Genomic DNA, 21,625 nt, shown 5'->3' on the forward strand with positions numbered 1-21,625 from the left:
TGAGGACTGAAGGCAGATTTGGATGTTGGGACTGTAGACATGTACTCTGGACTGAGCTTCTCTGTTTGCACAGTTTTCCAGTCACGCTCTTTATCTTCAGTAACATTTCAGAGAGGATTTTCTTGTGTACTTAAAGCAGGACGCTGCTGCATGAACTAACCTGCAGTTGTTTTAACCTTTATTTAAAAATTTTCAGCTATGTCTCTTATTTCTTCATTGTTAACTTTACCGTGATTGTCACTGAATAGTTTGTGCGGTGGACAGTAAATGCTTATCCAGCTTTTCACCCCTTCCGCCTGTGAAAGCCTTCTTACAACAGACGTGTGTAGTAGGTTACGCACATCTTAAGAGGTTTATTTACTGCTGTTGCCGACTGCACTGACACAAACAACATCCAGAAATTCAAATATCCAGACCGAATGTTTTCAAAATGCAAAACATTTCACTAAAAGTTAACATTCTGCACTGACCAATTTTTATTACTAGATTGCTAGTTTTTGCAAGTTTCTGAATGGGCCTCATTACTGTGATACAGCTGTGACAATCACCAGGAGACATGACGGTAATTTCAGCAAAATCAATATTGACTGAATGAAGCATGTGAAGAATGTGGACACAGCACCACAAATCTGAATAGAAATGTGAGATCTGAAAAATATGAACACTATGATCTACTGCGAGTTGGTCTGTGACAACAACATTTGCAACAGTGTGTGTAATAACACTGTGTTACAGCACAGTTTCAGAGATACCGGCTCTCAAAACAAATAATCAAAGTATCAAAAATATAGTCACAATAAAAAAATCAATAAAAAAAATCAATAAATAATGAACTGGTTATTCAGAAAAATCCACTGTAGATGTGTTTTCTGATACCAACACATCTACAGTCTGCAGAGAGTTTATTATACTAGATTATTTAGATATGAAGCCCTGCTGTTCTCCTTCCAACAGCTTCATTCTCTCTTGCTGACAAAATCCTCCGTCTAGCTAGATGTGCTGCATCAGAGAGATTTTGTTCTGAAGCTCAAACAGTCTGTGCTACCTTTTCCAACATCATACCAGTAAAATTATAGTCTGTGATTCATTGGCTACGTTGTAAAAGGTGTAAACACATGTATGTTAGCATTTTAGACCTATAACTGCAGTGTGTGTCTTCACAGTCCCACCATAACAATAAACAATTGCAACCAGGCATACATTATGCAAATTAGGGCAAATCTCAGATGGATATGAGAGAAATCTTTTTTTTCTTAAACAAAAATATCACAATACAAGGATTCATCGATTAATTCATCAGTTTTTTGCTTCAGTGCTTCATTTAACACGAGGCTGTGTAGAGCGTAGTTTCTCTCTCCTATTTAAGAGGTTTCCATGATGACAGAGTATAGACAATTTTATTTTACGCTTGAACATGTTTTTAAAGTGCTGAACACACATAAAATATTTCCCTTAACTTCTGATTGGGCAAGACCTCAATTTGGGTAGCCTGAGCTAAATCCAGCCTAACCGGTGACCACCACCTGTCCTGGCATCTTTCTGCAACAAAAACGTCCTGACTGTTTGCACATTCACAAGCTCACCTTGAGTGTATCCTGCTTGAGTCTGACATCTTTGGCGCTGTGTGCTGCTCCTTTGGAGCTGAGAATCTCAGAGAGGAGTTCATTCTGTTTGAACAGCCAAGAATCAAACTCCTTCCTCCTGGATTCATGGTGTCCTTGGCTCCCCTGGAAAACCCCAAACAAGTAATGAAACATTTACATGCACACTAAAACACCTTAGTTAAAACACCAAGTGAAAAATGAAAACCATTTAAAACCCAGATTAGTGATTTAATAAAATTTTAAAAATCTATTTTATATTAACACACAAACTTGAACTTATTTTATATGTAGAAAATGCATTTTCAGATTGCCAAAAAGTCTCTCAGTTTTAGTGTTCCAGAGTATGAAAGTATGTTACCAAAGTATTTTAAAGTGTATAAGTTGCGTCTTTGTTGCCAAGCATATTGGGCCTTAGAGTAAATGTAAAAAAATTGAAACAATTCATTGATTTGTAGATCTCAGAAACCTATATTTTATTCACCTTAGAACATAGAAGACATGTCAAATGTTTATTAAAAATATTAGCATATTTTGAATGTGAGGGCAGCAACATGAAACTCAAAAAATACCGGCAACCGCCAGCGCTACCCCTCAGCATCGTAGTCGACACACCTATGGTATTAGTTATTAAATTCACAAGGTCTTCAGAAAACATGACGTCTGACCTCAAGGTTGAGGACAATGAGATTCAAACTTGCCTGAGATTTTTAGCAGCTGCACCTATGACCTTATATCAACATAAAACATTTGGCGCACAATGAAATATAAAATATGAGGAGGAGGAAGACCCTGGACTGCTGAGCAGCTAAAATCCTCTATGAGACAAGAATGGGATAATTTTCCTCTCCCACAAGTTCAACAGTTGCATATGGACTATTGGTAAAAGAAAAAGGAACACCACACAACTTCTTTGAGATGTGTTGTGGGCAACAAATTCAAAATGTTCTTTTCTTAAAATTAGTACACTTTCTCATTTCAGATGTTTGATATGTCTTCTATGGGTTTCTGAGGTCTGCAAATCACTGACTTCTGTTTTTATTTACATTTTACAAAGCAGCCCAAATTTTTTGGTGTATCAGTGATTGTACTGGTGGTTCAGAGAAGCATTTTCTTTCCCATGATAGAGGCAAACCCAAAACAACCAGTTAGTGGCTTCAATTGTGGGAGGACTGAATAATGTGTTTCACACATAAACCCTTTTTGGAATTGGTTTATAAAAGTCAATGATGTTGTGTGTTTATTGTTTGTATTAGATCAGTTTGCATTGACGGTTTTGGTTATTTAGTTATGGAACATCCATCCATCCATCCTCTGCTTATCCTTGTCAGAGTTGTGGAGGGCTGGAGCCTATCCTAGCTTTCTTAGGCTGAGAGGCAGGGTACACCCCTGGACAGTTTGCCAGTCTGCCGCAGGGCCAGTTATGGAGCATCTAGTGCTCCATAACTGATATAGTGCACTGATACTTGGGCACTATAGTAGCATACAAAACATAACAGTAACTTATGCAGGAAGTTGCTGTAAGTTAGCTTGGTAGAAAATAACAAAATCCTGCACAACAGTACCATTGAGTATTGAACTGGTGTTGCTGATGCTTTCTTGGCTGAGGGTCTTCTGATCTCTCCCACTCCTCCTCCTGAGATGAGGCATCCCCCTGCTTCTGTGCTGTCATCTCCAGAGCTAATCATTGGCGGCTGAGGATAGCTGGCCTGTGTAAATAATACTGCTTCCTCTCCGTCTTCTGCCAAGACACTGCTGTTACCTCCTATTGGCTTGTCATTGGAGACTCCCTGCTCATGGCCAGAGAAATCTACTTCATCTGTTTTGGAGGTCAGTGCACTTCCCTTGACTTTACTTGATGAAATAGGATTTTCAACATCTGGTTCAGCCAATATGTGGTAACCTCGTTGGCCCTGGTTCCACCCTTCCTGGCCAGTCATTAATGCCTCCTCCCTCCCTATCATTGCCTCCGACTTTCCTCCAAGTGCATGCATAGAGCCAGACGTCTTGGCAAAGTCAGACTCTCTCTGCTCTTTGGAACTGTTCAACAACCTGAAAGACAAAGAAATCCAGGTTTCATGCTGTCGTAACTCGTCAGTGGTACCAGTGGACAGAAACTTTCATGTCAAACCTCAGTGCCTACTTTAAACACAAAACCTGATTTCTTGGTTGTTTTGATATATATTAAAAAACAACATTTAGGAAACAGATCTGTCAGAGTGAGCCAAACCTAACTGTTTGCCATCCTTTTCTCAAAATTTATGCAGCGGGGACGGTCTTTCGTAGTTTAGAGAGACTAAATCTAATATAAGACACTGAAAGCATTTAGAGCATTAAGAAACAAAAAACACAACAAAAAATAAGCAGCAAATATTTGAGTAGACATCTACAGCCAGCTAAGATGGAGAAACAAAAGCTACAGACACTGGTGTCATCAGTTACTAAACAAATAACCATGCTGTCTTTGTACTCTTTTAGGTAAACTGAGGGTTTAGAGACATTTCTGCAAACAGCCAGCCTTGATAGGACGGGTTTGTTGAAACACATTTATAATTAAAAAATGTGTCTATGAAGGACTCAAGCAGCAGCTAGTGCTGCTAAGATGTGTCCTTTTGGTATAGACAAGGCCAGAGCGATAAAGGAAAACAAGCTAGGAGCAGTATTGTGATAATACCACACACTGTGTTAGTACCACACACTAAGCTAGGCTGAAAAAAGGAACTGCTGTGTGCTTTTCTTGTACCTGTGCAGATTCAGACTCATTTCGTACAGGGCCAACCAAGAGTCTTTTAGGCGCTTCATGTCTCCAAGAATATGGACCTGCCCCTCCTCAGAAGTCTTCTTTAAAACTCCCTGACCCTGAATATCCACCTGCTGCAGCTGGAGCTCCTTCTCTGGGAACTCTCCCAGTGCTCTCTGTGGAAAAAGGGAAAGAAATACTTATACATAGCGGACAAACTAGACAAAATATATTTTTGTCTTAGCACTAAAGCCACAGTATCTTCTTTTATTCCACTTGCTTCAGTGATGCATGTCTCATTTTTATCAGTGATACAAAGTCAAATAAAATACCAATGTATTCCATCCATATTCCATATTGCTACTCTGCTCATGAGTAAAGCTTTGTCCACATTGGTAGCGATTTCCTCATTGCACATCTCTTTCAGCAGAGCTCGTTAACAATTGGACATTCTAGCTCCCAGCTGCCCAAGTAACCCTCTAATGCATTTACTATCAGACCACAGTCTTTCTATGGTATCTGGTTGTTGGGTTGCTGTGAATCACTTCCTTTGTGGATGCAGCTGAAACGCACTCCCATTACCACTGGGACCACCGTTACCTTCACCCTCCACATCTTCTCTAGCTCTTCTCTGAGCTCTTAGTAATTCTCAAGCTTCTTATGTTCCTTCTTCCTGATATTGCCGTCATTCGGTATTGCTACATTTATCACTACGGCCATCTTCTTTTGCTTGTCTACCACTATGTCCAGTTGGTTAGCCGTCACCAGTTTGTCCGTCTGTATCTGGAAGTCCCACAGGATCTTAGCTCAGTCATTCTCCACCACCCTAGTGCGCGTCTCCCATTTGGACCTCGGGACTCGGCACAGATGTTTCTTCTCACTTGGTTATGGCGTTCCATGTACGGTATGCCCTGCCTGCTAGCATCTTACACCCTGCTGTTATGTGCTGGATTGTCTCAGGGGCATCTTTACACAGCCTGCACCTGGGGTCTTGCCTGGTGTTGTAGACTCCACCCTCTAAGGATCTTGTACTCAGAGCTTGTTCTTGTGCTGCCGTGATTAGTGCCTCTGTGCTGTCTTTCAGTCCAGCTTTATCCAAACACTGGTAGGATTTATGGATGCCACCTTCCTCTATCTGCTGGTGGTACATACCATGCAGGGTCCTGTCCTTCCATGATGGTTCCTCCTCTTTCTTGGGTTTCTGCTGCCTGAGTACTGAGCACCCGTTGTTTGGGATCTTCCTAATGTATTCGTGGATGTTCGTTGTCTTATCCTCGACTGTGGTACTGACACTCACTAGTCCCTAGCCTCCTTCCTTCCACTTAGCATACAGCCTCAGGACGCTGGACTTGGGGTGAAACCCCTCCGTGCATGGTCAGGAGCTTCCTGGTCTTTATGTCAGTAGCTTCCATCACCTCCTTTGGCCAGCTTATTATCCCAGCAGGGTAACTGATCATGGGCAGGGCGTAGGTGTTGATAGCTGGGCTATGGATAGCCCAGATCTTGTTCTTACCGTTCAGCTGACTTCTCAGGACTTGCCTGACCCTCTGCAGGTACGTGGTGCTTGCAGCTTTCTAGCCTGTGGGATCCCCAGGTACTTGTAGCTGCCTTCTATGTCTGCACAAGTTTCCTCAGCCAGTAGGCGTGTACCATGTCAGGGCCTGGTGCTGTCTAACTCTTATAAATGGACTGGTTCTTATATAGCGCTTTATACAACTTGTGCATTCACCCATTAGCACTTTAAAAGATATTACTGTTTGTGTTCTTTCTTGGGTGGTGCGTGAGTGGGACCAATTTCTTTTTGCGTTCAATGCACGCCGAGACTAAGAACGTAACATGAATTGGGGGGCTCATCCATCCTTTTTTTTTGTCTCGTCGGGTTGACTTGGAGCGTGAGCTTGTTCGTTCTTTGTTTGTTGCCATTGTCGCGGGTAGGTTACCAGTGTCCTTTGTTGGCTCTGTTTTTCTGGTTGGCAGTTTTATCTTGTGTGGGGGGTATGTGTTAGTATGAAATTTAAATTGGAGGATTTCACTTTAAGTCCAAATGAGGAAAAGTTGAACAGATGTAAAAAGGATGACCTCATTCTTATTGCCAATTTCTTTGATGTGACTGTGCCATTGAATGCAAAGAAAAAAAGAGCTGAAAGAGCTCCTGTGTGTTAAACTGCATGAAAGGGGGTTGTTTGGTGAGCCAGCTCCTGTGGAAGGAGTTGAGCTGGGAGCTGTTGCTGGTATTCCTGCCCCACTGAAAAATCTCCCTCCTCAAACTGGCCCTTCTGCAGACGAGCTGCAGTTAACACTGCGCATAAAGGAGGCTGAGTTAAAAAAGCAGCAGTTGGATGGCTTCCATGCACTTAAGGGTGAGGGCTCTGGAGATGCCAGTCCTCTTACACCTCGGTCACCACCTCCGCAGTCACCATCCCGTAAGCCAGAAGACAGCTTTGATGTAAGTAGGCACATCAAATTAGTCCCAGCATTTAGAGAAACTGAGGTAGACTCTTATTTCACAGTGTTTGAGCGCATTGCAGGTGCACTACACTGGCCAAAGAATGTATGGTCTCTTTTACTTCAGTGAAAATTGGTGGGGAAAGCTCAAGAGGTATGCACAGCTCTTTCACGTGAGGACAGTTTGGACTATGACGTTGTCCTGCATGCATACGAGCTTGTGCCAGAGGTTTATAGGCAAAAATTTAGGAATATGAAAAAATCTGCCACCCAGACTTATGTGGAGTTTGCCAGAGAAAAGAAAACACTGTTCGATAAATGGTGTCACGCTACCAAAGTAAAAACCTTAGATGACTTGTGTGAGCTGGTGTTGTTGTGGAAGAGTTCAAAAGTCAACTCCCAGAAAAAGCGATAACCTACTTAAACGAACAGAAGGTTACAACCCTTGCCGCTGCTGCTGTACAGGCTGATGAGTTTGCGCTGACACACAAAAGTGTGTTTACACCTCCTATTCACAACACACCAGGTTCAGTTAGCCCAAAAAACAGGTCTCCAAAGAACACCTGTCGTACCACCACCGCATCCACTGAAAATAGAGAATGTTATTATTGCCATGAGCAGGGATACCTCATTGCTGCTTGTTCCGTTCTCAAAAGAAAGGAACAGTCTGAGAAGGGTAAATCTCCTTCCCCAATAAACCTTCTACAGACCAAACTTCATGTCTTAGAAGGTGTGACTGTAATTCGAAGTGATAAAGTAGATAAAGAGTTCAAGCCTTGTGTGTCAGAAGGTTTTGTTTCATTATTGGGAGAAGAAAAGAGGGTTCCTGTCAGTATTTTGCGGGACACTGGTGCAAAACAGTCGCTCATTCGTGAGTGTCTTACCGTTCTCAGCTCAATCCTATTGTGGTGCCGATGTGTTAGCGTGGGGAGTTAGAATGTGTGTAATGCGTGTGCCTTTGCACTTTGTGCAGCTCTCGTCTCAGTTTGTGTCGGGTGAAGTTAAACTTGGTGAGCGACCCCAGTTACCGGCTGCAGGCATTGACATCATCCTTGGAAACAATCTAGCTGGCTGCAAGGTTTTTCCGTTGCCTGAGGTAGTCGAAACACCAGTTACAGACAACAGTGGTTTTGATCTTGTCACACCAAACTCTGTTCCTTTGTTTCCTGTGTGTGCTGTGACACGTGCGCAGGCAAACAAACATGGAGACTTGGTGGCTCTTAGTGACTCTTTCCTGAGTGATTCAGATCCAACAAGCGCACCACCCGACTGTGAAAGTACCCGTTTCAGTAGAGCTTCAGCCTGATGAGGAAGCTATGACACTCTCAGTAGATAAAGAGAAGCTTATAGAAGCCCAGAGAAATGATGAAAGCTTGTCATCCTGTTGGGCTTATGTGAAGGAACCTGGGAAATCTGCATCTTACCTCATTGAAGATTGTGTGCTGATGCGCTACTGGACTCCCAGTTCTGGCTGCACCCATGAGGGAGTGCAGCAAATTGTTGTTCCGCAGTCATTCCGTTCCCAGGTCCTAAGCTTAGCACATGACCACATCATGTCCAGTTACTTGGGAATCACAAAAACATACAACCGTATCCTCTGTTACTTCTTCTGGCCTGGTCTTAAATCTGATGTAGTAAAATTCTGCCGCTCATGCCATACATGTCAGCTTGTAGGTAAACCTAATCAGGTGATTCCTGTCGCACCGTTGCAACCCATTCCAGTCGTTGGAGAACCATTTGAGCATGTTATTGTTGATTGTGTTGGTCCTCTTCCAAAAACAAAATCCGGAAACCAATACCTCCTCACCATGATGTGCACTGCCACCCGTTATCCTGAGGCCATTCCGTTGCGCTCATTAAAAACCTGTGGGATTGTGAAAGCACTTGTTAAGTTCGTTTCTACCTTTGGACTGCCTAAACGCATCCAAACAGATCAGGGCAAAGTCATGACAGAGCTCGGTGTTAACCATCACACTTCCAGTGCGTATCACCCGGAGAGTCAGGGTGCATTAGAAAGGTTCCACCAAACTCTGAAAAACATGCTTCGCAAATTTTGCTCCGAGTCAAGCCGTGAGTGGGATGAGAAGTTGCCACTACTGTTGTTCGCCGTCAGGGAGACATGCTAGGAGTCTTTGGGGTTCAGTCCAGCTGATTTCGTTTTTGGCCACACTGTGCGCGGTCCGCTATGTCTTTTGAAAGAGAAATTTCTCTGAGATAGGCATCGTCCAAGAGAAAACATTCTGGACTATGTTAGTTTGTTTAGAGAGAGGCTGCACAATGCCTGCAATTTTGCTCGTGACGCGCTAGCAAAGGCTCAGGTCAGAATGAAAACCAATTTTGATAAAAAGTCTGTAGGGTTTTTTTTTTTTTCTTAGGGGGTGGACACCTGGGCGTGCCTACTGAGTAGTTGGGTGGAGTCTCTTCCTGTCCTGAGATTGGTTGATTGGTTGATCACCCCCAGTATTTAACCACCAAATGACAGCCACCTGGCCCCCTCTCTCCTAGCCTCCACGATCCAACAAAGGACCTGTGATTTTGATTTGTTTGTGTCTTTGCCCATTGATTTGCAAGTATAACCAAGTACAACCTTTTTGTGTGTGTGTCTGGCGTTAGAACCTTAATCTTGTAAATAGATTTGTAAAGTAGCAATTGTGGAGTTTTTTTCACCTTCTATATATTGTCCACTGGAGCAGCCTAGTAGGTGTGAGAAGCCATTTTTGTTGATTAAGTTTTCTCCTGTTTTTCGTTTAAAAAGTTAGGTAAGTGAATTGTCCTATATCTATCTATCTATCTATCTATCTAATTGTTTTTAGCACATCCAGTGTAACTGGCAAACACACACGGACCTCAGCTTCATGCCGGCGCCCCTCTATGCTCCACTCTCCTGTTGGGCTGTGGAAGGACATCAGCTTCTGCTTCATGATCATCAGCCACTTCTCGATGTTTAGAAGGCTGTCATGGAACCTCTCATGTTCTGCAACAATTTTGTCACTCTCATCTACCTTTGCCTGTATATAAAAGAAAAATACAAGTTAGACAAGCTTTGTCAGGAAAAAACAACTTAGAATCCATGCAGTGCAGGATTTAAAAAAAAGATAAAAAAGAAAATGTCAGGAAAGAAGAAACATGCATCATGGAAAGTAGCTTAGTAGTAGCTACGTAGAAGCTTAAAACTATTGCAGTGTAAGTAAGGGAGGATTCAGTGTCACCTGAAAGAAGTTTTGTCAAAAAGGAACATTTTAAGCATAATCTTAAAAGAAGACAGGGTGTCTGTCTCCTGAATCCAAATTGTGAACTGGTTCGACAGATGAGGGGCCTGAAAGCTGAACGCTCTACCACCCATTCTACTTTTAAATACTGCAGGAACAACAAGTACACCAGCAGTCTGATACTGAAATGCTCTACTGGGATAAGATGATAATTCTAGGACATTCAAGGACATATGCTCTCTCTTTCTAGTCTTTGTCTGTACTCACTGCAGCATTTTGGATCAAATGGAGGCTTTGTGGAGTTTTTAGGACATCCTAATAATACTGAATTACAATACTCCAGCCTAGAAGTAATAAATGCATGAACTAGTTTTGCAGGATCACTGAGACAGGATGTTTCTAATTTTATAGATATTGTGCAAATGTAAGAAAGCAATCCTAAATATTTGTTTTATATACATTCAAGAACATATGTTAAAAAGTCCTCCTGCCCGGGCATGCGTTACCTGCATGGGAGGAGCATGATTCCCACAAGGGCCAATAGCCAGAGTCCATCCTTGATGCCACAATTGCAGGCAAGTTATGGATCTGAACGGAAGTGGACTAATGCTGGCAAGTGTGCGTTCATAGAAACAGTAAGTCACATTGGGAACATATTTTATTTCAGTTGCATTTAATATACCCATGTGGACAGCTGTTATTATTAGCTGTGTGTCAGCAGCTATACTGTCAAAGCAAAGTAGGTAGTAGCCTGGCTTCACAGGCTACTCCTCATTTCTAAGTTGTTTTCAGTTGTTGTGGAGAATTAATGTTCACAAAGATTTTCCTTGACGTAGTTTCTGTGCTAGCATACAAACCTGTTTTTGCTAAGAACCCCTGTGTAAGCATAACGGCATTTGAGTGAGCAATTGTGTCGAGGGTGGTGTCGAGTCACAAATGAGAGAATTAGCCTAAATTGACTATGATTCTGTGTTTATTCATCCTGTTATGTCGTTATGATAATCCTTTTGTGGTATCCGTTTCTGTCCATGCATAATTTGGTATGGTGTTCTCTGTAATACTGAATGTGAGAGATGCTGAACCAGTGAAAGAGATGTTTATGTTATTTCTTATTTGTATTAATTTCAGAACCACGTCATTGTAAATAAAGTTCTTCAACACTGTGACATTATTCCACGTCTCTGACTGGACCTTATTACCAGGGATCAGTACAGAATCACGTTTCAGAGATAGCTTACTAGTGTGTCTGCTATAACAACATATGCTGGTCAAGAACTTAGAAGTACTACTGAAAGTTAAGCTAATGCATCCAGAGTAAGCATCTGATTAGATACCATGTTTCTAAGATTTTTAGGACAGAGTACAGTAACAGTTAATTGAGAAAGATCAATTGGAGAAAAAGAGTCTAAATAAATATCAGTGGTATGGAAAGTAGCTGTACTAGGGATGTTCCTAGCGACTGCATAACATTTAGGAAAATAATTTACTGGCACTGGGCATCAATTAAAAATTTAACAGTTAGATTAAACGACAAGTAAGTCAATACGGATATGGGCTGTTGTCAACAGCAAAGATTAGTCGGCTAACATAATGTTATGTTTGTGAGATTATTTTTTCCCCTCTAATAGTTAGAGCTTTAATCTCAAGAAATTAATGAAGTCATTACTACTTAAGGTTAAAGCAGTGCTTGGCTCAACAGAGGTCTCCCTTTTTGTCAGCCTGGCTACAGTGCTGAAGAGAAACCTGGGCTTGTTCTTCTCTTCTTCAATCAGTGATGAATAGTAAGATGTTCTAGCCTTATGGGGGGCTTTTTCTTTTCTTTTTCTTTTTTTTTTTAAAAACAGAGCAACAAAGTGTTTTTCCAGGCTAAATGAAGACCTTCGAAATCAGTGAAATGCCATTTCCTCTCCAGCTTATGAGTTATTTGCTTTAAGGTGCAGGTTTGTTATACAAGTCAGTCAAGTACTTCTGATTGAAGGCTCTTTTTCAGAGGAGCTAGAGGAAATTCTTAACACAATAATCAACCTCTGTGAATAGAGTTGGTGTAGCTGCTCTGCACTGTGTCAGCACATGGTATTGAAGGAAATAACAGTGGAGGACTTATATCCTTAAACTTTGTTACAGCACTTTCAGAAAGACATCTACTGTGATGAAATGTATTTCTCACTGCTGTGTAATCCATTATTGTAAAATGAAATGCTATTAGAAACAGATAAGACAAAACAGGATTTTGGGAGAAAACTGAGGTGTGTGAGGAAACACTGTTAAATGTTCAAATGTTCCAATTCCAGAACAAGATGTACAGTGTGATTTAAGTGGTGGGTGGGTTCCTTTACATTGCCAATTGTGTCTGTAATAATAGATTGTCATTTTCAGTATCTGCATGGATGTTAAAATTACCAACAATAATTTCTTTTTCCTGAGCTGAGCAATAAATCACATAAAAAGTCGGATGACAACACCTAACACTGCTTTTTTCTCTCCAGAGCATACCCCCAGCTCTCCATGTTACCTTCCACCTGCTCTGACTACAGATCACAATACTGTCTGCAAACATCACAGTCCACAGAGACTCCTGCATGACCTCATCCATCAACCTGTCCATCACTATAACAAGCAAGAAGGGGCTGAGAGCAGATCAGTGATGTAAACACTCGAACCTTCAACCTATCTGTCAACACACCTCACCACTGTCTCATTATTCTCCCATATTTCTCTGCCACTCCTGACATCTTCATGCGCCACACACCCTATCATATGCCTTTTCTAGATCCACAAAGACATAGTGAAGCTCCTCCACACTTTATTTATACGTCTCCATCAACACTCTCAAAGCAAAGATCACATCTGTGTTTCTCTTTCTCAGCATGAAGCCATACTGCTGCTCACTGATCATCGCCTCTCCTTTTTAAATCTAGCTTCAACAACTCTATCACATCTTCATGGTATGGCTCATCAACATTATCCTTCAGTAGTTACTACAGCTCTGCACATCTTTCTTATTTCGTTTTCTGGTTCTTCCGGCACCGTCACCGGAGAAGGAGACGTTGCAGACCATCTGTCCCTTCTGTAATCATTGGAAATGTGTGAGACTTGCTGTTCATGGGCTTGAATCAAAAACAATCTTGCCTGCTGCCAAGATAAAAGTGTTTTGGATGGTTGAGGTCATGGTGGGTACTTATCTTGTTATTCAACATGATCATATTACTTCAGGGTCACAGATAATCTAACTCCAGCAGAAGTCAAGTACCCAGTTCCAGGGGAGTATTAGGAAAAATGGGCTATTCACACTTCTTATATGAATGTCCCCTCACCTTGACTGCAATGTGCAGATGTTTCCATTCATCACAGAGTTTCTCAAACTGAATCCTGTTGGTCTGACTGGAAGAGACCAGAGTCTCAAGTGCCATGACCTGGGCTTCATAGTCTTCTACATCCTTTAGGATGACCTGGAGACACAAAAGCAAGTGTGCACATGAAAAATAAATAAATAAATAAATAAAATTTTGTACACATCTAAACTTCAACTGAAGTGAACTTCAGTTTCACTAAGGGAAGAGGTACAGGCAAGATCAGACATTCACAGTTTGAAACATTCAAGATAACCAAAAGACTAATCACCTTTTCATAAAGCCCTCCAGCAGTACACAACAAAATTTATCAGCCTTTGTAACAACTGGTCACATAAAATAATGCAATTATTGACTATTTAAAGATGCATTATAAGAATCCAGCTGCTCTTATAGTCTCTTGGTTCATCATGTTGAATGCTTAACGTATGGAAACTACAGTGTTGCTTCATTACAGTCCTCGCCCTGAGAGACAAGCACTACATCATTCTCCTTAGTAATACTGGGATTTTGATGAAACAGTGTACAGCTTCACTGAACTGAAATACAGCGTGTCATAATAACAGTACTTCACTAACACACAGGAGTGACAGTAAATAATATTAAGTGTCTTATATATATTGTACAGATCAACTGTTAGAAAGAGATGTTAGGTTTTCATCAAATAATTTGTAGTAATGCAGCTGTCCTCTGAGAAATCCAGCAGTTTCTATCACAACAGTTACATTAACACTATTTCTCCTGCCTTTTATTTATCTGAATTGTTGATGTTTTCAGAGAAAAACACAAACGGAAAACCAGGATTACACTGCTGCATTATTGTGATACGTACATTACGCCTTTATCAGGTCAGCTAGTTTTCGAGCTGATCATTTGCACTGCTCTTGGCAGAATGCTGCTTATAACTGAAATAAACTAGCTGCATTTGTATGTTAATTAGTGCACTATTAGGTAACCCTGCAAATGCAGCATCAGGCTAATATACATTTTCTTGCCAGCTGACCCCAAGTAAAAAAAACAACAGTAATACTACTAATACTAATAATAATAAAAATAAATATATAAATAAATAAATAAACAATAATTCTAAAGGCTGACAATACAATGACCTGAAACCTAAACTATACAGAAGCTTAAGCACACTTTAATTGATTAAAATACATCAGAATTTTGGTTTACAGCGCTTGTATAAAGCTACGTTCTTCATGGAAGGCAACAATTTAACAAGAAGCACATTTTGTTACAGTTCATAGTTAACATGTGCCTTTAACAGGCCATCAGTAAGTTCTGGCATGAAATGAAAAATGCAGCTATGAGTAACATTTATATTTGGATGATCTTCTCTACTTTGCCAATCATTCATCATCTCCTTATAGAGTCATCTCTTCTCCTTCTATAAACCCTCTGCTAAAGGAAGCATTAAAGCTCCTTTTTCAGTATTTGGAGAATGTCAATAGCCTTTTTCATGGCCACCACACACGCGTTACTTCACCTTCCCGAGAGAAACAGACTATTTGAACAAAACTTCTGATGACGAGAAAGGCATTAAAAGCAGTGGACGACTATTTCATTTGCTTTTGGAATTGAGAGCAATGATAAGAATTTCATTTTCAGAGTGAAATGTTGCTTCAGACGAGTGATTTTTGGAACCTTACGGGACTGAAAAACTTAAATGAGGCAATTGAATGAAATAATATGAACAGACAGCGTTTCCTGACATTGACGGACTAACTCATATTTAAAGGGTTTACACTTTACAGTGTGACTCTTCATGTGAACTGAAATTAAATAAGCAAATACAATACAATACAGTCTAACTTTCAGCATACTTGGACAACTATGTACCAGCAATGATGAGAAAATTTTTGAGGAATGCAAAGAGCGACATGGCTTTGGACCTGGCCTTCAAACCAGCCAGATCTCTGATTGAGCACTGAGAGTGCGACAGGCCAGATGCCAAACAGGATACAGACAATCTATTCCAAGTGCTGTCCATGCCCATACAGGTCACAGCTGTTTTGTCAGTTTAGAAAGATATAGTCATAGAAGACGAGTCAAATTATAGGCAGGTGGATTTATGGTGTGGCTGGTTAATAAATGTCTAACCCAAAGTCTGGCAGGTGAAAAAACTCACCCCAAACTGGTCTGACTGGCTTTTTTTGGCGAGAATGTCAGGCTGTAGACCATCAGCTGTCATCAGTCTGCCTTTGACACTGGACAACTTTGAGCACATCAGCTTGTAGGTGTCAGTGAAGTCCTTGGTTCTTGAAATGAATGCCTGTGAGAAGGAAAATGTCATTAAGTGTGTTCTTATCATTTATCCCAGTCAACTTAAAGTCTAACAGTATTTTGTCAACCAGACGTCTTCATTCTTTGAAGATGAGTTTTCATTTCATTCACCTAACCATAACCTAATTGTAACCCTGACACTAAAACCACATTTTGAGTCTCAAAAATGCCTTCAAAGTCGTGTAAACTACCAAGTTTTGGTCCCCATGAAGATGTTAATACCCGTCTCCCCACACACACACACACACACACACACACACACTTTATTGAATGAGCCATAGTATGAACACAACATTGAGTACTAAGTCCAAGATTTGACACTACAGCAAGTGCTTTTACAGTGCTTTTAGTATCTACTTTGATAATTACACCAGATCCTGCATGTACTTACTAGAATGCATTCATGCACACTTTAGTAAATGCATCTGATGATTTCAGTTTCTAAACTGTGACAGCTCACATGTGTTGCACAAAATCTAATGAGTGACGTTGTTGTTACACTGCAGTAAATAAGATTGGTATGGGCAAAGCGAGACAGAAGGGCATTCACCAAGACAATCTTGTCTGTTCACTGACACGAACTAATTACAAAACAGTTGCCAGGTTACTTATCGTTCCATAGTCTGATATCAAAAGGCAAACCCGTGATTGTTATGTAGCCTCTGAAAATATTTACTGATTTGATAGTCACATTCTCTTTTAGACTGTCTCTTGGACAACTCCGCCCTCTTTTCTCATCGCTCTCTGTATGCATTTCTTGTCAAACATGACCTGTTAATGATTTCAGGATCAGTTTAAAAGTCCAAAAGGTTTGTCTTGGTCTTTTCTTTAAGCCTGAGGGATACGGTAAAGCTTTGAATAGACTGACACTCAAACCTAAGACAAAACAAAGCTCAGTGGACGACGCCAACACGCGCATACCTGTAGCCTGCTCTTCCTCTGCTGCAGCTGAACATGCAACAGTTCTCTGTTCCTCATGGCAGTGCTCAGTTCGCTCTGCAGTCCATCAGACCTCTCAGGACCAAACACAGAGTCTAGCAGGTCCCCTTTCACTTCCAGTAGACTGAAGCGCTCCTGCAGCTGGACACTTTCCTTCAGGAGACACTAGCGCAGAGAGTAGAAAAGAACATATTCACACGTCTCATTCCTGAACGTTTTAGTCAGCACCCTGGACAGATTGCCAGTCTGTCACAGGGCAATTTAGAATCATCGATTAACCTAACCCAACTAATTGCACATGTTTGGACCATGGGAAGAAGCCGGAGTACCTGGAGAGAACCCACTCAAACTCCATGTGCAAATCTTACATAGAGTTGCATAGATGCACATAGATGGTGGAATCAAACTGAGGACCTTTTTGCTGTGAGGCCACTATGCTGCCCAGCTAGCATTATACAACTTCTCAAAGTCCACATATTTACATGAACATTCAAATGAAACTCTAAAAATTATTTCTATGCAGACTTTCACACAGAACTTTTCACTGAGAATTTTGACTGTCCTACAGTGCAGACTGAGTTACGCAACTCAAAACTTTCCAAAGTGAAGAAAGCTAACCAGTTATGATACAATTATCTTATGAATACAAACAAGCACATCAGGATAACCAAAGTGCAGAAGACAATAGAATCGTATCTTCCCACCGAGGTCTTTGTAGAATGTAGAACGAACTGGGTTGAAACCTTTCTATGTGAGCGTTCATGTTCTCCCTGTGCCTGCATGCCTTTTCTCCGTTTGTGCTCAGTTTTTCCCTCCAGTCTGAAGACATGCATGTCAGTAGGGCTGGGCAATATCATACCGTTCACGGTAATACCGGTGTAATTTTGGGCAACGATAGGAAAATGACATATCGCGATAGAATATGGGTAAAACGCGCATGCGCAGTGCCTTTGTTTACAGACGCACATGGCGGCAACGCAGAATGAGAAGAGTGAAAGTGGATCGTTGAATGAAACAGATGAACCAGAACTGGTTTGTAAAAATGCTGCAACTTCAGTGGTGTGGAACTGGTTTAGCTTTCGTCCGTCAGATACACAACAAAGCACTATTTTTGGTAGAGCATGCTAGCGGGCCGTCGTTATTACACACGGTTAAAATCAATCCTTTGATTTTTCTGAAAGTCGACAGCGCCCCTTATAATCCCGTGTGCCTTATGTATGAACTCTGGTTGTGTTTACTGACCTCGAAACGATTTTATGTACACGGCGCTCGAAAATCTGTCAAATGTTTCAGTACGACTTTGCTAAGCTACGAAGCCGCACCGCTTGATGGATTGTTGGAGCATTACGGCTATCGTAGGCAGGAGCCTCGCGGAGTGATACGTACTGTGCTTCAACATAATATTACCGTATTGTGTGTGTATCACCTCTTTTTAAGTTTTGTGGATATTATACATGGTTATGCTGAGGATGTGTCGGCCAGTTTCCACTGGAAATGCCTTTTGGTTAAACTGTCAGTAAGGAATTTGCATTTGCACTGTTAAATTTTTATATAACTTTAATGCACATAAAAAACAGCTGCTTGTTTAAGTGAAAATACATTGATTTTTTTTTTTGTTTTGCACTAATAAAGTTGTGGAGTTGTAAAGCATTTTGTCTCGTGTCAATTATATCGTCAGTTATATCGTTATCGCAAATTTTCAAATGTATATCGTGATAAATATTTTTGGTCACATCGCCCTGCTCTACATGTCAGGTTAAAGAGCTGATTCTAAATTGGTAGCAGGTGTTGATAGCAAGTTTTGAAAGCCCATCTGACCTCCCAACCTGTATGATTGTGTCTGCTCCGTTTGTGTTAAGCTAGTATGAAAGTTTTTCTTGGTTGCACCAAACAATTCAAATTGCAGGGGTTAACATACACAAATTTACAAAGGTGAGGAATTTTTCTATATGAGCAAAAAGTCCTTCTAAAGATAATGCATTTGTTTTACCTCAATCTTCTGGACTAACATGGCAACATGGGAGAAGTCTGTGACCTCAGCAGAAGTTTCCAACACCTGAGAAACCGTATCTTTCCATTGGTCGTAGACCAGTAGCGGGTCTTGGAGGATGTTTCTCAGTCCCAACTCGGACTCTGAACACAGTCTAGTTGCTCGACATTTCACACTGAAACACAGCACATATGTACAAATGTACAACTACAATTTGAAAAGAAGTTTCCCAGAAGCCCTAAGGTGTTATGATTTATCCTTACAGTAAATAAACAGAGTCAGATTTTGCAGCTAATAAGTTCCACATTCCTGCTGGTAGTTCCATAGTTCTCCCTAGATGGAGAGCTACTGCTGGTGACACATCAGTGAAGATACACTACCAGTCACAGACACAGCTTCTAATTTAATAGGAAGACAGGAAATTTCACAAATGAACCCTGACAAGGCACAGTGGTGAAGTAAAAACTATTTCAGGTGACTACATCATGAAGCTCAGTGAGAGAAGGCCGAGGATTTGCAGAGCTGTCAACAAAGAAAAGGGTGGATACTTTAAGGTATCTGAAATATAAGACATATATAAAGTTTTTATCCATTTTTTCTTTGCTACATAACTCCATATATGCTTCATATATATTATATTTGCCTTCAGTATGTATCTACAATGTAGAAAAGTAGTAAAAACATTAAATGAGAAGGTGTGTCCTAATTTTTGACTGGTAGTGTATGTCATGCAAATGTGTTTGAAAAAGGTGCTTCGACTTGTGAAAATTTCGACTTACCAAAGACCCTCTGGAACGAATTAATTTCGTAAGTCAGGGTTCCACTGTATAACTAAACACAGCATTTATAATGTAACACACCCGCATTTATAAAGTGTGTGCATTCTTCAGATTATTATATTATATTTTCAACAGATTTATTATAGCACATACATTTTCACTTTTAACATTCTCATTTAGATAACAACAGTAATCTAAGGAAAGTAAAATGATTAATTTTACTAAATGATTAGTCATCATGGGGCCTTATTTTTAGTTTTGTTTTGGGGTTTCAAAAAACTCCCACACAAACACAAACACAAGCTCCCTAGCACATACCTTTGATGTTCTTTAACAACAGCCAAGACATCATGAGAAAGGTGACGCGAGTCCTCTGAGAACCTGAAGAGCTCCCTGAGCTGAGCCTTGAGCAGTTCCACCTGGGATTCTTCCCCTGCTAAAGTATTCCTCACACCCTGAAACACACAACAGAATATAAACAGTACAAGAGGAGTACAAGTAGCAACTCACACAAAAACTAACAACCCCAACGCTCACTGAGCTATTATATAATCCTGCACTCTAATCAATCCCAGGGTTAATTAAAGGCCATCCACTTCCTAGTTCTAACTCCTAGCTGAAATACAAAATACTAAAAACGTACAACTTACAGACTGAGTACCCTGAATTACTGATACAAGGCAGGATACATTAATGGTTTCATGTTGTTTACACCAAATTCTGACACTACCATCTGAATGTTGTAGCAGATTTAGAGCTTAATGAGACTACCCAATATTTTACTGTCTAATATTGGTGAGCCTGTGTGAACTGTAGCTTCAGCCTCCTGTTCTTAGATGACAGGGGTTGCAGCTGGTGTGGTCTTCGACAGCTGCAGCCTATCTGCATGAAGGTTGGACGTGCTGTTTTCTACTGCCTTCAAGGATTCTAGCGATTCTTGTCTGAAGTCAACAAGACATTTTCACCCAGAGAACAGCCACTTACTGGATATTTTCTCTTTTAAAGACCATTCTCTGAAAACTCTAGAGATAGCTGCGTGTGTTTGCTTGTCGAGCAGTTGCTCTTGACTTTCAACTCTTGTCCCTAGTGTGGTGTCACACAGGCAATATGGTTCAATAAACAGCACTATGTAAAGGCTTTGACTCATTCTCATTTCTTTATATCTCTGTGGATACACAAAGGAAACACAGCATTTCCAAGGGTCAAAAATGGAGTGAGAATTATCATCAAGAAATTCAAAGAAAACCACAGAGTGCAGAACAAGCCTGGCAGAGGTAAGATGCAAGAAACAAAAGTAATCAGAGACATGTATACAGACCTTACCTTAACATGAGTAAATGACCTAGCCAAGTTGGGAATTGTAATATCAAAGAAAACAACCCCTAGAGCATTGCACAGGAATGGACTCCAAGGCTGCAAACTAAGAAAAATTCCACTTCTGCAGAAGAGACACTTTCAAAACAGACTGAAGTATGCTTAGAACAACCTGGAGAAAGATTATGCATACTGGAAGCATCCTTTGGTCAGATGAGACTAAACTAGAACTCTCTCTGGACAATGAGGCACTGTTTACGCTTGGATAAAGAAAGAAGAGGGATACAACCCAAACAACACTTTAACACTCCCTCCACAGTGGAAGGAGTGTTATGCTGAGGGGATGCAGCATACATAATACCTCCATAATAAAGTCCAAGGCTCATGCCAGAAGACCATCAACTCTGGAGCAGCGCGAGAGATTTGCTAAAAAAAGAACGGGCTGAGTTTGCTCAGGAAGCATGTGTGACAGTTGCTGAAAAACACACAAAAAAATTACTCCAGGATGTTAATCAAAGCTCTTCTTTGTTGCTGTGTTTGGGATCACAGTCATGCTCAACAATAAAGTCCTGCCAATTAGACACTATTCAGATGCCGTGGTTGATGAAGATCTTGTGGTACTTTTTTGCATTTATAATTTCATCAATTTTACAAAGATGTCCAACTAACATCACAATTGCCAGTCTTGGTAGCCAGGGATCAAGTCCACCACGGTCTCCACTCCTGGCCGCCGTCCAACACACAATGCACCCTATCCCTATGGCGCCTGCAGGTGGTGGGCCAGCAGGAGGATGGGCCCATGTCCCCTTTTCGTGCTCTGCCCGGCCGGGCCTCTTGGACTAAGGGCCGGCTACCAGACGCTCACCCTTGGGTACCATCTCTGGGCCTGGCTCCAGGGCGGGGCCCCGGTAACCCTATCCTGGGCTGGATGAATTGTTCCCTCTATGGTTTTCTCATAAGGGTCTTCTG

At 41.1% G+C, this 21,625-nt stretch overlaps 1 protein-coding gene across 2 annotated transcripts in view; it reads right to left on the reverse strand.

Annotated features, from left to right (window-relative positions):
* The window catches only part of syne3 (spectrin repeat containing, nuclear envelope family member 3), a 51,909-nt gene that overhangs the window by 9,963 nt on the left and 20,321 nt on the right, over nucleotides 1-21,625 (reverse strand). For both annotated transcript variants that reach the window (XM_082515726.1, XM_082515725.1), the window contains exons 7-15: nucleotides 19,661-19,797; nucleotides 18,564-18,738; nucleotides 16,556-16,738; nucleotides 15,480-15,623; nucleotides 13,310-13,444; nucleotides 9,633-9,794; nucleotides 4,345-4,517; nucleotides 3,167-3,653; nucleotides 1,584-1,727 (exon numbers count right to left, since the gene is read on the reverse strand). In XM_082515726.1, coding sequence (XP_082371852.1) covers nucleotides 1,584-1,727; nucleotides 3,167-3,653; nucleotides 4,345-4,517; nucleotides 9,633-9,794; nucleotides 13,310-13,444; nucleotides 15,480-15,623; nucleotides 16,556-16,738; nucleotides 18,564-18,738; nucleotides 19,661-19,797 — 1,740 coding nt within the window. The remainder of the gene's footprint in view (nucleotides 1-1,583; nucleotides 1,728-3,166; nucleotides 3,654-4,344; nucleotides 4,518-9,632; nucleotides 9,795-13,309; nucleotides 13,445-15,479; nucleotides 15,624-16,555; nucleotides 16,739-18,563; nucleotides 18,739-19,660; nucleotides 19,798-21,625) is intronic.

The sequence above is a fragment of the Aulonocara stuartgranti genome (assembly GCF_965226115.1).
Source record: "Aulonocara stuartgranti genome assembly, chromosome: 19".
In the NCBI taxonomy this organism is placed as follows: domain Eukaryota; kingdom Metazoa; phylum Chordata; class Actinopteri; order Cichliformes; family Cichlidae; genus Aulonocara; species Aulonocara stuartgranti.